At 33.6% G+C, this 15606-nt stretch overlaps 1 protein-coding gene across 1 annotated transcript; it reads left to right on the forward strand.

Annotated features, from left to right (window-relative positions):
• The first annotated feature begins 1505 nt into the window (after positions 1–1505).
• Positions 1506–2096, forward strand: LOC128867052 (aspartate and glycine-rich protein-like). Its single transcript, XM_054108147.1, has 2 exons — positions 1506–1746; positions 1942–2096. The coding sequence occupies exons 1-2, from the start codon at positions 1506–1508 to the stop codon at positions 2094–2096; spliced, it is 396 nt and encodes a 131-aa protein (XP_053964122.1).
• Positions 2097–15606: the final 13510 nt, after the last annotated feature.

Below are 15606 nucleotides of genomic sequence, written 5' to 3' on the forward strand. Positions count from 1 at the left end.
TCAAGCTAATTGGCAGATCACGCTCAAACTCTGCGACACTATAGAGGACAGTTGCACCAACATTCTAGCAATAAAAATGTAGACATATGAGTAACGTGCGCTTTTTAAATGAACAATTCCCGATATTTTTTTGACAGAATGTATGTCGTCGGCAAGTAAGTGCTCTGTCCAAATGTATGCCTAAGAGACTTAATTTCTTTGTGAAATAAAATTAATATTTAGTTGGATTACAGTGCAAGTTTGTTGTCTTAATGCAAGGGTATTGTTGCACATCACCTTCCATTTACATGTCGATTTGGTGGTTATTCTTCATATTATATTACTCTAACTCTCTTGAAGCTTCTATATGGTACTTATCACGGCTTACTTTAGCGGCAATTACTTCAACCATCGTTTATTTTAGGATGTAGCGAAGCTTATCGAACAATCATTCTTTTGGACCTATACTCGGTAGTACACCACTACTATCAGTCTGCTTGGCGATGTGAATTGACGACTACATCCCATTTAATTTTCTTGGACGTTATCATGAAAGATAATTCATAAAGGATGTTCTACGCTGAGACTACCGGCATAGCTATTTGTGAGATTAAATTAGAAACCATCAAAAAGGTGCTGGAAAATTGGCAATGGGCTATTGAATTAATTTATATTGCTGATTTAAACAAGAGGTTTACTCTCAAGAACCCAGTAAAAATATTCAACGCCGTTTTTTTCATAGTGCAATATTTCAAACACTAACAGTCGTTGACCTACCCTTTATATTTACTTCTACACAACCAAATGCACAAATGTGCACCAAGCCATGTAATGGTTGTGTTGCAAGCGAGTAATTTGAAAACATAAAAATTGTTGTAATAACCGCAAAAACTATTGTTTTCTGCATGAGTTAAATAACATTACACAAACAACACATTTTCAGCTTTCTACTCACTTTGTGGTATAGAATGTGGTTTTGTTGGATTTTCCGGGATAATCCCATTTAAAAGTAAATGTAGAGTTTTGCAAACAATGAAGTCATGACCGAATTCGTACCACCATTGTGTATTTTGTGAGTTCAAGAAATTTACCAAATACGAAAAAGGCAAACATGAGACGATTTTTGCATTCTTCGAGAAGTAATGTAGACATAGATAGGCACCACAAAGTTGTTATTGATGAGTGCCTCTTTGTTTTGGCTCATTGTTGGTTCACAAGAAATGGGTTTTCTTAAGAACGAGTTGCTACGCATATTTGTTGACAAAGTGAAGCTTAGACTTTTAATAAAATATTGTATAACCATGTCGCACCAATGTAAACCGATTTACCCAGCTCCTCTACTAAATATTATGTGTATATCGGTGGTAATTATAACGTAGCGGTATTAAGGGTGGAAATGATTATGATAATGGTAGTGGTTCTGATAAGTACAATGATAATGGTTTAGTAATAATGGTTTTAATTGTAATTAAATGGTAATGGTAGAGATAATTGTAATGGTATTGGTAATGGTAATTATAGTAGTAATGACAAAGGTAATGGTAATGATAATACAATATTATATTTACGATAATTACAACAATAAGATTAATGGGCATAGTTGTGGTTATGGTTCTGGTAATGGCAATATTAAGTGCAATGATAATGGTAATGTAAACATTGATAGTAATTGTAATGATGGTGGTAATGGTAATGATAATGGCAGTGGTAATGGTTATGGTAATGGTAATAGCAATGCTAATGCTAACGGAAATATTGGTAGTAATGGTAATGATTTTAGTTTTAAAAGTAATGGTAATGGTAATGGGAATGGGAATGGTAATGGTAATGGTAATGGTAATGGTAATGGCAATGGTAATGGTAATGGTAATGGTAATGGAAATGGGAATGGGAATGGGAATGGTAATGGTAATGTTAATGGTAGTGGTAATGGTAATGGTTGTAATAATGGTAATTGTAAAGACAGTATTGATTTTAATTGTAATTTTAATAGTAATGGTAGTGGTAATAGTAATGATAACGGTTATGGTAACGAAAATATTTTTCGTAATGGTAATGTCAGTATTGATTTCATTGTACTTATAATGGTTAAGGCAATGCTAATGGTTTCGGTATAAATATGGTAATGACAATAAAAATATATAATAAATAATGATGATGGTAAGCACTTTAATAATGGTAAAGGAAATGTGGACAGTTCTTGTAATGATAATGGTAATGCCAACGTTTGATACTAACTAAAATGGTAATGTTAATGGCAATGTTGGTAGTAATTGCAATCGTAATGGGAATTATAGTTGTAGTATGAGTGATTATGGGGACGATAGTGGTAATGGTAGCGGCAACGGTGACCAAAATGATGAGGACACTTCAAATGGTAATGGTAATAATAATAACTATTAAAATAAGTAATAGTAGTGGAAGTAACCGCAATTATGGCATTGGCTATGATAATGTTATGGTGGTGGTAATGATAGGTAGTAATTGTTATGGCAATGGTTATTGTAATGGTAGTGTTAGTATTATATGAACAATTTTATCGTGCTGTTTTTTTTTTGTTTTTTTTTTTGATAATGGTGAGGACTGACGTAACCGTTATAGTAATGTTAGTGACAATGTTAATTTTAGTAGTACTGTTATTATGGTCTAATGGTAATGGTAATTTAATGCAATAATATATGGAACATTAATAGTAATGGTAATGATAATTCAAGTAGATGGCAGTATTCTGCTATTATTTTTCTCAGCTTGAATGCTCACATCCATTTCCTAAACGGTTTACGAAATACTTTGTTGCAAGACTCAAATAAGTCGCACTTAGCCGCAAGATACCCTATTGTTTCCTAAAGCTTTGCCTATCCGCGCTTATTTTGCAACATATATGTAAAAACAAAATCAAGGAGGGGGTTAAATCTTATATTTTGGCCCCAATGATAGTACTTGGAATAATATTTTCGCAAAACAGCAAATTCTATTCTAATTTTCAATATACCAAATCAACACTCATTACAAAAATTATAACAGAAGCTTGGCCTTCACCTGTCAGATTTATGTTCACGATGCTATTATTCATGTCCATATTACTATGCACAAACCAACAAATTCATGCATACATTCATTTAATATAATTCATTTCAGACTTCCTATAAGTTTCGGGTCTATTGTGTGTTCTTTTGTTTTTTTCCTTAACGCCCTTTCATTTTCTTTCCTATTTCTTGACCTAAATAAATAAACATTGTGCAACCATTGTTTTCTTCTTCAATTGTCGAACAAAAGAAACCATTACAAGGACAATTAAAGCAAAATATTTTACAAATGTGTACTAGGAAAATTTCTTTATGTATATGTTAACAACCTTTAATTACAATCCAGAGTTGTTAGACTCTCTATACAATTTTAGTGAAATGCCTGTGCTCTAGAAACATCAAATGAATATATGTGTGTATGTTAACGTAATGCTATTTTACATATTTAGGGTTATTCATTACTCACTAAGCTACAAATTTGTATCGTTACATGCAAGTAAGCACATGCAATGTTTAGATACACCTATAGTGGTGCAGCAACATCAGCAATGTTTTTCTTGTAGTTGAAAAAGAAGTATGTAAATTTCTTCAAACATTCGTTAGTGTTGTGTTTTCTATTTTTGCTCATAAATGTACTGCTAGCATTAGAAATTTAATACGGTTTATATTATAAAAATTTCACAGTACTCAAATACTACAAAAATTATTATCAATAATAAGAGCTTTTTCATTGCTGAAAGGCCTTCGGAAGTTTGCCATTGCCTACCGACGAGCGACTGCTATTAGAAAAAAAGGGTTTTTAATCATTTTGGGGTTTGATGCATTTTTGCACTTTTGAATGGTTGTCACGTACCAACACATTCGGCTACGGCAGCCGCTACACGAGTCCCGAACGCTGACAGGTGCTGCAGCACTTCGCCATTCCAACAAAGATGTGGTCTTCCCCTTCCTTGTTTTCCTTTTTGAGGTACGCCTTGCTGGAGCATCTTCGTTATACGGGTGAGAGAGTGAAGCCAGCTTAGCTTCTGTAGTTTCACACCCTTAACTATGTCTATGTTCCTAATTAGCTCATACAACTCGCTGTTCCACCGTACACGATACTCCTCACCAATATGAAAGGGACTAAAGATCTTACGTAGAATTTTTCTCGCAAAAGCTCGGGAAACTTTCTCATATAATGTTGACATCGCCCATACTTCTGCGCCATATAGCAAGTCGCAAATGAGAAGCGTCTTGTAGAGTGACAGTTTGTCCTTCGAGAGAGGGGCTCTACTACAATTGCCTACCGAATCCGAAGTAACACCTGTTGGCAAGAGTTATTCTTCGCTTGTTCTCCATACTGACGTCTAAAACCATCAATACCAAAATGCTAAGCATCAGGCTGAATTAGGAAATGTTTCTCAAATCTCTTTGCTCCTTCATACAGTTCTTTTAATTGGATTGTAAGGCAGTAACAGTTATGAGGTGTGGATTTTGATATACCGTACACGAAATGCAAAGAGTCACAATCCAAGAGTTTTAACCTTGGTTTTCTGTGTATGAATCCATAGTTTATATCTAATATATCAAAGACATAATGAAAATTGTTTAAATACTATATTTCATGCAAGGTGGACTTTCTTTATTAATGATCGCAATCCGTTCATAATACTAAATATGTTGTATTTTTTGCTGAATATTTTCGGTTTCAAATTCTTACTGTTTTGTATTTGTTGTGTGCCAATTGTTCCTTTTCTTTTTCTAAGGAAAAGAAGGTAAGATAAAACTAAATATATTTATTGGTTATATAAATGATAATTTTCCTGATGAGTGGGCATTACAATTCCACTACCAATAAACAGCAGTTAATGCATATCAAGTTATATCAGTAAAACATATTTTTACTGCGATTTTTTCCAGCAATCAGTAAATCAATGTTTTTACTGAAATTTTTTTTGATATTTTTACTGCATTTTTTTCAGTAATCAATAAAAGTTTACTGGTAATGCAAGCAGAATTGCGATATCAGTAGAAAATAATATTTACTTAATTTTCACTGTTACTGCTGTACGCCCATCTATTATATCATATCTAACTTTCTTGCGCACTCACCTCAACCTGTTTGAGGTTTTGCCTTTATTGACCGCCAGTAAAATTGTCTGCTTAAAAATTCTGTGCAACAATTTGACCTGCAAACTGCCTTTTTTAATGAAGTTTCATTTACCTGTTCTGCGAACGGATCAAAAATTATCATTTAAGTAAGAGCTACAGCGTTAAAATGTAGTATATTACAAAAAAATGTTTCACAAAATTCTGCTATGTAGCAGGACAGAAATTATATTTGAAATCGTTTTAGATTCAATATTTTTCTTAAACTCTGATGACTCTCCGTTCGAAAAACCCAGACCATCTGGACTAGTAGAAAAGTTTTGAAAAGTTGTTACTGGAGATAACGTCTTTCATAATCATTAGCGTTTGTTCGTATTGAGTAACCTATGTTGGAAATTGTTGTTGTAAGGAACTTAAAAGATTAACTAAAAACAAGGTAATCATAAACGAAGCTGTGAATAGTCGTTTTATGTTAATCGGATTTAACTCAACTCCTTATGTTCTTAGTAATGAGAAAAATTCAACGCTTATGGTAACTAAAATTACTTAAGGTTATTCAGCAAAATTAGTGAGAAACGCAAATACAAGTTGAAGAAAAAAAATGGAATACTTTTGGTATGTATGTTAGAATCGCCAATGGCTCAGTATTGTCACTATGAGCAATGTTGCTCCCTATGTATTCCAACAAGTGGGATAAATTGTTTTCAAAGCTATTTTTGAAGAATAAAAAAGACACTTCACAATAATAACAAATTACAAATTAATACAAAAATTTCTAGAATTATAGTATTAAACTAAGTAAAACAGTAAATGGATTCCTTCTCAAGTGGCCCGCGTATTTCGGACACTGTTGTCAGTTCTCTTAAAAATTGTTTTATTTGTGAACTTATTACCTTTAATGATAATATTTGTGCTATAATAAGAAGCAATTAAAAAAATTAAACAAATAATAACTTTGAAATTTATTCTATAACGAAAGATGTCATATAGAGCTCTTCAAAGTATGTAATTAACCTTCAGCTTATTTTATATTTTTGTAAAAAGAAATTAGTTTAGTCATCTTTTGAAAAACGCGAACCCTGAAGTTTCTTTTTATTTTACAATTTTAGTAATGGCTTAGACTTTGTTCAGGAATCCCTGGAAGATTTCCATAATTTTTTCGGAATTTCAATAATTTTTCAAGTTATCTATAGTAAAAAATGTTGTATGAATACGAGTTTTAGACAAGCTACGGCCTAGGCTCAGAAAAAATGAAAATATTGAATTATTCACTACAAGTTTGCACAATAATCCGCATCAGTCTGTACGTGAATGAGAGGCTCTACTGGAACTTCCAAAAACTGTTCAGGATCAAATATGGTGGAAAGATCATAAACCCAAATCACCCAAGCTAAAACTTACACAAAAATTTCGAGGAGCAATGTTGGAGCGATTTCGTACGGTACACAATATATTTTGAAGTGATGAGGCCCATTTTCATTTAGTTGGAAGTGTAAATAACAAAGTTTTCGTTACTGGTCAATTATAGGACAGAACCGACTATCAAATCATCAATTTGGAATGCATTGTTGAACATTGATATAATTGGACCATATTTTTGGAAACTCGTCGAAAGCAAGCACTTTCTGTGGGCGGTGTCTTTTTGGCCCTTGTTGAACGATTATTTTCTACTCATAATGAGAGAACATCCTTTATTCAGTATATGCACATGGTTTTAGCAAGATAGCACCCCGGAGAAACCATGACGATACTGCGTGATTTCTTCCTTAACAAACTTAAAAGGCGTTTCGGCGACATATGGTATTCTAACCATCAACATATGGGCTCGAAGTTACTATCATTTTTTTTTGTTTGTGTGGGCAATTAAAAAGCAAAGTCTATGAAACAAACCCAGCGACCATCTGCACACTCAAAGCGTGTCACTTCTCTAGTGAATATCACAGAGTACGGAGGCCGGTTTCCCAGAGAGTATTCGACGTAAGGGTCAACATTTCTAATATTTATTAAAATAAAGTTTTATCATTACTATTTCTTTCTAATTCAGTTTTTAATTCTTAATTCAGCCACCAGATGCCCTGTATGTGATGTACAGAAAATATTTACTATTTTAAATACTTTTTTTTTTCTTTTTCAGCCTTATTCACATGGGAGCATAGGGACTTGACATAGAGCCACTCGTCCATCGTGCACGGTCCTAAACTGTGTTTTTTTGTTTGCACCATCCCTTCGGCTAGCCCGCACAGCATCGATATTTTCCAAGTAATCTTTGGTCGACCGCGGTTTCTAGTTGAGTGCCATTCTCGTGATGCTATCTGGTGGTTTTCTAAGCGCGTGATCTATCCATCGCCACTTTCTGCATTCGATTTGCCATAGGATGGGTTCCTCATTCGTTAGTATCCACAGCGCGTTGTTAATGATGGTGTTCGGCCAGAATATGCTAGAAATCTTACGGAGGCATTTGCTGACGAAATATTGTAGCCTCTGTGTAATGGTGTTGGATACTAGCGATAACTCAGTTCCGTACAGCAATAGAGATTTCCCACATGTGCTGAATATTCGTAGTTTAGTGCGCCTGGAGATTTGCGAAATCACCCATACTATATGCGTTCGCCCGAATACTTGCGACACTTGACATCTTTATCTGCTCCGCCATTTGCCGTGATAATGCAGCCGAGGTAACAGAAGCTTTCGACAAGCTCCGGACACTCGTCAACTTTATTGTGGTTGACTATCATAGCTTTGGTCATGGCAGTGTTGACCCCAGTCCGACAGTGCGTGCCGGTATGACTAGTTTGTCCACCTTCGCTTGCATCTCAGTAAGTTTGTGAGGGAGATAGCCAATGTCATCCGCAAAATCTAGGTCTTCAAGATGTCTGCTGAAACTCCATACGATGTTTCTTTTGTGCAAGGTCAATTTGCTCATAACTTCGTCTAAGTCGATGGCAACAACCTTGCTTTACGCCTACATTGCGGATGAATGGTTACATGTTTATCTAAGCAAATTCCTGTCATCTAATTTTTCTAAAGGAGCGAAGAAGATCAGTTTCTTGTCTCGCCATAAACTATGCAAAATATGCATTTCTAATAAGCCATGTGCTTTTAAAATTATCCAATATCAACAAGTATATTTATATGTGCGCATAAATATGGCGAGGAGCATATATCAGGCACACACAAGTCAATCTCCTACTCCTTCGACGTATTTACTTGTTGAGCCTCAAATACAATCTGAGTAAGTGGTTTTCAAAAATAAATCACACGAGCACACATGACTACTTTACTCATACTAGTATGTGTGAGTACACATATACGTATGTGTATAACCGCTACCACAAATATTTTCTACAATACACTAGAAATCTTGCTTTACTTTCATTTTCGACATTAGCTTGGCTACACAGGTACGTCCCTGTACAGGTAAGACTGCGCGGTGACTGAAGAAAAAATTCTGCATATGTATACTCTTTAGCTTTATTTGTGTGTACATGTTTTGTGCATGAAAGGATTTTACTTATATTATTGCATGCAAATACATACAATCTGTCTGATGCATAGCTTTGCATTTTTTGCCTCCATCTAACTCGGCTGCAATATGCGTTGCCTAATATATTTTCTTGAGCAAACAACAGCTTTGAAAAAACGATTTTCTTTCTAAAGTTATTTGGTGTAGGTGAAATGTGGCTGCTAGTATAAGTCACAGGAGCTTTAATCACAACACATGCCTTACAAAAATCCCCTTTTGAAATAGATATTAATTCTATTCAGAAAAGCAAAGGAAAGAGAGAGAGGAAGAGATAATAAAAATTGGAGCAAATCAGTATTACTTTTTAGTAGCAAAAACTCCGTCTGCTCTATTTTGCTGCTAAGACAATTTTGAATATTTAGTGCTCTGAACTGCATATACAAATTTTGTTTATCCCATAACGGTGACTTCTGAAACACCAACCAAAAGAGTTCTGAGCACTGTGAAAAGCCTCGAAATACTTATGATTTTTATCAACTAGAATATAAAAATATAAAACTTAATAAAAAGTACGAACATCTAAGGCCATCGAGTCGTTATCTTAAATAAAAAAAATTTATAAATACATGAAAATAGAAACGTTAAACTGTTCATATGTTTATTACAAATAATTAATTCAATATAGGTATTTTCGACTATAGAAATGAATATATAAAGTGTCTTAAGTCTACAAACTTATCTAACTTACCTTCTATAATGAAATTAAAAATTTGTTTGTATTAGTAGAGGATACAGATTTTAATATAGTGTAGGATTTGTAGAGCCAAATCGATTTTTTCCTGATCTCTATAAAAATTGACATTCGTTAATAAAATTTTCTACTGATGCGATTTGGAGCAAAATGGGCAAGGGGCGCAGACTACTTATTTATTTATGTAGTGAGAAACACAATAACATATCAGTTGATAAGGAGATCAAAAAACGTATTTTATTCAGCTTATTCTCGCCTAGTGCAGTTTGGCATACAGGAACTTACGCGCAAGCAGCATTTTTAATACTATTTTTGTTTTCAAAATTTTTATAGTAAAGGTAATTAATTAATAAATTTGTTTAGTGCAGAACGATAGCAAGGATTTCAAAGTTTCACAGGAAAAAACAACTCCAACTGGAAATATTTTAAGAAGACTCTCAAGATACAAAAAATTCGGTGTGAAGCGGAGTAGTCTATATATACTTATTAGCGTGCATACATATTTTGGTTCTACTTATTGTATATATGTATTTTATGCGACCGTTGTAGCCGAATGGATTGCTGTGTGACTGGCTTTCGATTGCCTCGTGTTAGAAATCCACACTAGGCACAAAACATCAAATGATAGAAAAAGTATATATACAATCGTATGTTTCTTTCTTGTGGTCATTCCAGGTCGACATGTTTACTCGTTCTTTTTGCCGTGGCTTCGTATATGAGAAGCAGGTGTAGTGATGTTTCTGCAGATACGTCGCAGAAAAGGTATGAGATATTCGCTCTTATCCTGAGTCTGTGCTGATTGCTGCGCAGTCTGTAATAACCAGTGAGAATATTAGTACGGTTCTCAGTTTGTTTTTAGGGCAGTTTATGAGACATTTAAATATCTCTCCGTTATACACTCCCAGAAAGGATTTAATTTAGCATATTCACACAGTTTTGTGCCAACTTAAGTCACGTGCATTCAGCTCTTCAATTCTGAATTTCTTGTTGGTAACCTTATGCTGCGGGATATATATGAGCTGTACTCTTATAAAGTAGATACAATTCATCCATCAGAAAATTAATATCCATCTCGCGTGCCAAATGTCCCGAACATTTTGGTAGGTCACCGCTCACCAGAAAGAATAACACTCTCATGATTAAGGTTATATTAAGGTTACCATCTGAAGTGATCATTGCATACACTCACAGGTTTCTAATGGACTCATGCTCTAAAGCTGAAATATTTTTTAAAATAAAACCTTTTTGGCTCTCATTCACCCTGGGTGATAACACGGCTGAAGTGTTGGTTATGGGGAGCTGAGGTACTTATCTACTCGGATAGTCAAGCGCTTTTCAAAACCTGCTGGGATACATGGGTAAACATTCTGAGTTTTGTGTGGGGCAATACCTCTAAATACCTAAGAACCTATAAATGTCAAAGACAACAAAAAAACTGAACCACTTGCTGGAGCTGGTGATGCAAAAAAAAGGGTAACTAGCCGACGGAAATGCTATGACTGTTGGCATAGCTTTAACTGCCGGTAGTTAATTTAAAATTGTTTGATGCGGCAGGGCTAACTTTTTGTTGCACAAAAGAGATTTGAGGACAACTGTAAGCCTATTATGGTATTTTCCCTCCAATTGAAAAATGACTCATCAGAATAGGGTAAGAGACTCTTTTTTATATGAAATGTACCAAAAAAATTGCCAGTCTGTATTTACTTATTCATTCAATTAATGGTCTAAAAGCTACATTATTTCTTACAGGCTATGAAAAATAGATGAATGCTAAATAATATAATTAAAAATAAATCAAGCCTTTAATTTACTAGTTTTAGTGTAATAAATGAAAGAAAAAGGTAACATATTTTAGGTCAACATTTCATTTAGTACTAATTTGAAGTGGTTCTTTGTTGAAGAAAAATCTAGGCTAATATGATTTGAAAGCGAATTAAATTCTCCCAAAGTTCTAGAAATCGGAGCATTGGAAGCATAATTAGTTCTTACCATCCCTAACTACGAAGAATCAGGATTTCGTAAGGTTCGTCGAGGAATATTGAAATTCATTTACTCAAGAAGCGATGGGGAGTCAATGACTCCTCTTATTAAATCGAAAAGGAAAGTGATGGAGAGCATAATACTTTTAATATCTAGTGCTTTTAGTTTAATGAGAAAACACCGACTTTTATAGGATGAAATTCAAAGAAAGCAAAGCATAACGCACAAACGCTTTCTGGACATGTTAAAATCTGCTAATATTACAAGCACAATATGATCTCTAAATAAAGACGGCGTATTCCAACTTTGAATGCACTAAAGACGTATATAACAACTTTAGAGTATATGCATCAACAATTTCCGAACTAGTACGTCAAATAAAAGAAGTACGAAAAAAGAATTTAGAGTCAAATACCACACCGAGATCAGTAACTTTACTTCGATTGGATAAACCACCAAAGTGGTAGGAAGTGGACACAAGAGAACAAGGAATATAAAAACATTTTCTTATATTTCAATCTAACTTATTTCTTTTACACCAAGCAACAAGGTTATCTAAGTCATATTGAAGATTAAAAGAGTCCACTGTACTTGCGATCACCGAGTATATCTTTAATTCATCGGCATACAAAAGAAAATTTGCGTTCCTAAAACAACTAGAAATGTCATTAACAAAAATTATAAAAAATAAGGAACTCAGTATACTTCCCTAGCGTACATCAGAGGATGCAATACAAGAAATAAATGATGCACCATAGACCTTAAAAAGATATTTCGAATATATGTATATATACGTACTTAACATTGTGCTCACATAATCATCCAATCGATTATCCAACTAAATGAATATTTCGAGCATTCGTTACATGGAGAAAGTGCAAATACTTAGGATTCGTTCTATCAGTGAGTAAAGACACATCAATTGCAATAGATGAAGGAATTAAAACTGCTAATAAGACGTACTGTGCAAATATAAAATTGTTCAGATCAAAGGTTTTATCACGAATGAAGAAAATAAAGATATATAAAACTTTGATATGTCCGGCTCCTACTTATGGTGCTGAAATCTGGATACTGAAAGTTAATGATATAAACCAACTATTGAGATTTGAAAAACCCATAATGAGAAAAATCTACGGTCGTATTCGGCTCGAAAACGGCACGTATCGCATCCGATACAACAACGAAATTGAAAACCTTATTGGTGGTGAAAATGTAATACGATACTTTGCGTCCAATTAGAGGAAAAAAGAGAGGCCGACTTAAAGCAGACTTAAAAGCGATGAACGTTCCTAATTGGAGAAATCTGGCAACAGACAGACTGATTTGGAGGCGAATTCTTGATGAAACTATGGTACACCACAAACTGTGAAACTAAGATAGAGATAAGTACAGCCACAGGGAAAAGTATAATACTTAAATAAAGCTGAATTTTTCGTGAATTCAAATACTTCCTTTAATGTGAAATATACCGTTGTTGTCTTTGAATTTACGCTAGTTATCTTTTTATATTCATAATATTTCAACAGCAACAATATTTTTGAGTACAGCACAAACCAAGACTTTATAGTACTTTCACATTGGCAATACTTTTTGGTAAATACCTTTGACTATGGGTGTACAATGTACATATGTATATATAAATACTGTAATTTTTCAATGCAAATACCTCTTAAAGCTATAGAATATTTCATTGTAAATTTGCAAAATGTAAAATTAATGGTATCACTTTTGGAAAACCATCTAACAAAATATTTATTCTCTGATCAATTCCCACTACTAGTGGTCCAATTAAATATGCAAATTAACATAAGATATTTGCCTATTTCTTTTTTCAATTTCTATCGTTTCTCACTTGAATTCAAATATAAATAGTCAATGGAATAATTTTCCAATTGGCAATGGTACACCAATAACTAGATAACACAAGCTCTGACCAATTTGTATTACCAATACATTGCAAGCTTAATCTTAGCACTAAGTACTAGGTACCCCATTAGATAATTTCCAAATGTATAACCACAAAACTACATAGCAAAATAAATATATATTAGAAAGTGCATTTCTTGTGAATGCATTTCAACTCAGGTACTTACAACAACACTGAAGTATACTTACACACGTACAACAGCATTGAATTATAGTACTTCTACACTTACAGGTAACACATAATTTGAATGCACTGCTCAAGTAAAGAGGAGAGCAGCATTCAAATATATAAAAATACTCTAACTAAAAGTGTGAGGTTGTTAAACTTGTATTGAAGTGGCAAATAGGGTCAACCAGCTGTTTTGTGGCGTACTTAATTCCAAAAAAAAATAAAATAAAATAAAAAATATTACAAGAAAAAAGTAAATAAAAATTGCACAACAACAAAATTGTGAGTGCTGACAATACAATGCAATTTTACAGCTTCCCCGTAATACCTAGTAAGTTTTGTGGTACTCATACATAATTGAAAGAAGTACTTGCTCAAACCAGCAATTTCAAGAACGTGAATGAAAAATGCATGGACAAAGCGCAAGCTTCAGAATGTGATTGCTTCATAGGTACTACTTACATATATATGCTTTTGTGAACTGAAGATGGTTGGAAGGTATAGAATGATAAAAGCACTCAATACTTATTTTTGTTGTAATGTTTTGAGATTAGAATGATGCTTGTAAGTAATTGCGAAAGAGCGACGAGTGGGTAGTTTTTGATATTTACTACAAATGACGTTAGAGTGATTGTAGTTCATTTGCGAGGAGAGCTCAAATGTAAAATCTGTTTTTAATATCCAGACCTTCGATTTTGCATTTAAGGGGACAGATACCTGTAAACGGCCATATTTTCTTTGATTTTCATTCAAATTATTTCAAATGAAGAAGTCAATATATTTTCAAAATTGGCATAGAGTTTATTTATACATTAAAATAAAAAAAAAATACTCTTTATTTATACCTTAGAATAATAAAAAAATTTTTTTTTTATGTAATCATTTAAAATGGCGGATGTACACTCAACTCTTCCAGAAAGGTCTCAGAGGGCCTCTCAATCGGCGGGCATTGTAGCATCGACGTCAGTGACCTGAATACAAAAAACAAAAGTTTGTTTGTTTATTAATGTCAATATTTATATATGAATTAAAAGAAATTTATAAAAAAAACGAGGAATAAAATGCTTAAAAAAAGGAATTTTAGGACGAATTTTCTTACTATTTTTGCTTCGAAATATTATTTTTGCGAAAAATTTTAAATTTTGTAAATTCACATAGAAAGTAATACCACAAAAAAATACGTGCGAAATTTTAGGGAGATCGGTGAATAACTTTTCGAGTTATCGTGTACGCCAATTGGAAAAATATAGTTTTGAGAAAAACGCGTCTAAAGTTTGAATACAACGTAACTGTACCTCTCCCAGCGCTCGAACGCAAAGAATAGAGTCATCACGGTTGACGACCTATAATATAAGAAATACTTAAAATTACGTTCTTAATTTTTTTTGACATATTCTTAAAGGATTAAAATAAAATAAAAAAAAAAAAAATTTTTTTCTTCGAAATTTTACAGGTATTTGACCCCTTAATTTCTTAAAAAAAAAAGCTAAAGAACCCTTAACCAAAAGCTTCTCCTATGCCGCGGAGTCTGCCTTCTTTGGCGATTCTCAAATTACTAGCGATCGAGCATCGTTATTGTTTACGAACGAAGCTTGTAGTTGGCAGTAACGAATGTGCAATTCTCATAAAAACCCTTAGCGACAAAATTTGTTAAGTACAACGTTGAAAAAGGTAATGAAGTTCGTCTGCATTATTGCAAGAAATAATGTGACAAATTTGGCTATGGGTTTTTATTATTTGATATTTATTATCTGAAAGAAAGATTTTAAAATATTTTTTCATTGGCGATTTCGTTAGTAAAATTAAAAAACAAAAACGAGATATAAAAAGCAGCAGTGGAAGAGCGACCATAGAGCAATACAATGAAATGGCCAATGGGCTGCCGGAAGAGAAGTTTTGTAACATTCACGGATGAATAATGGGAGAAGCAAACACCGTTTCTTAATGAAGTTAATAGGGCAGAAATATCTGCAGCTCAATGACAGGTGGTAAGTTACAATTCATGAGCGCACTAAAACAGAATAATTTTTATTTTTTTTACTTTCACTTGACGTGCCTTGAAAAGTCGGAAATCGGTGAAGGCAAGAGGAAATGCCTCCCATTTTCAGAGCACCACTCTCAGAACTGGACCAAAGAGTGCTGAGCTTACTAGGGATGGACTATGTGAAAAGAGTACTGCTTTGAACTATTCCCGAAGAAGATGTAGGCATAAGAATTCACA

The sequence above is a fragment of the Anastrepha ludens genome, chromosome 6 (genome assembly GCF_028408465.1).
Source record: "Anastrepha ludens isolate Willacy chromosome 6, idAnaLude1.1, whole genome shotgun sequence".
Taxonomy (NCBI): Eukaryota; Metazoa; Arthropoda; class Insecta; order Diptera; family Tephritidae; genus Anastrepha; species Anastrepha ludens.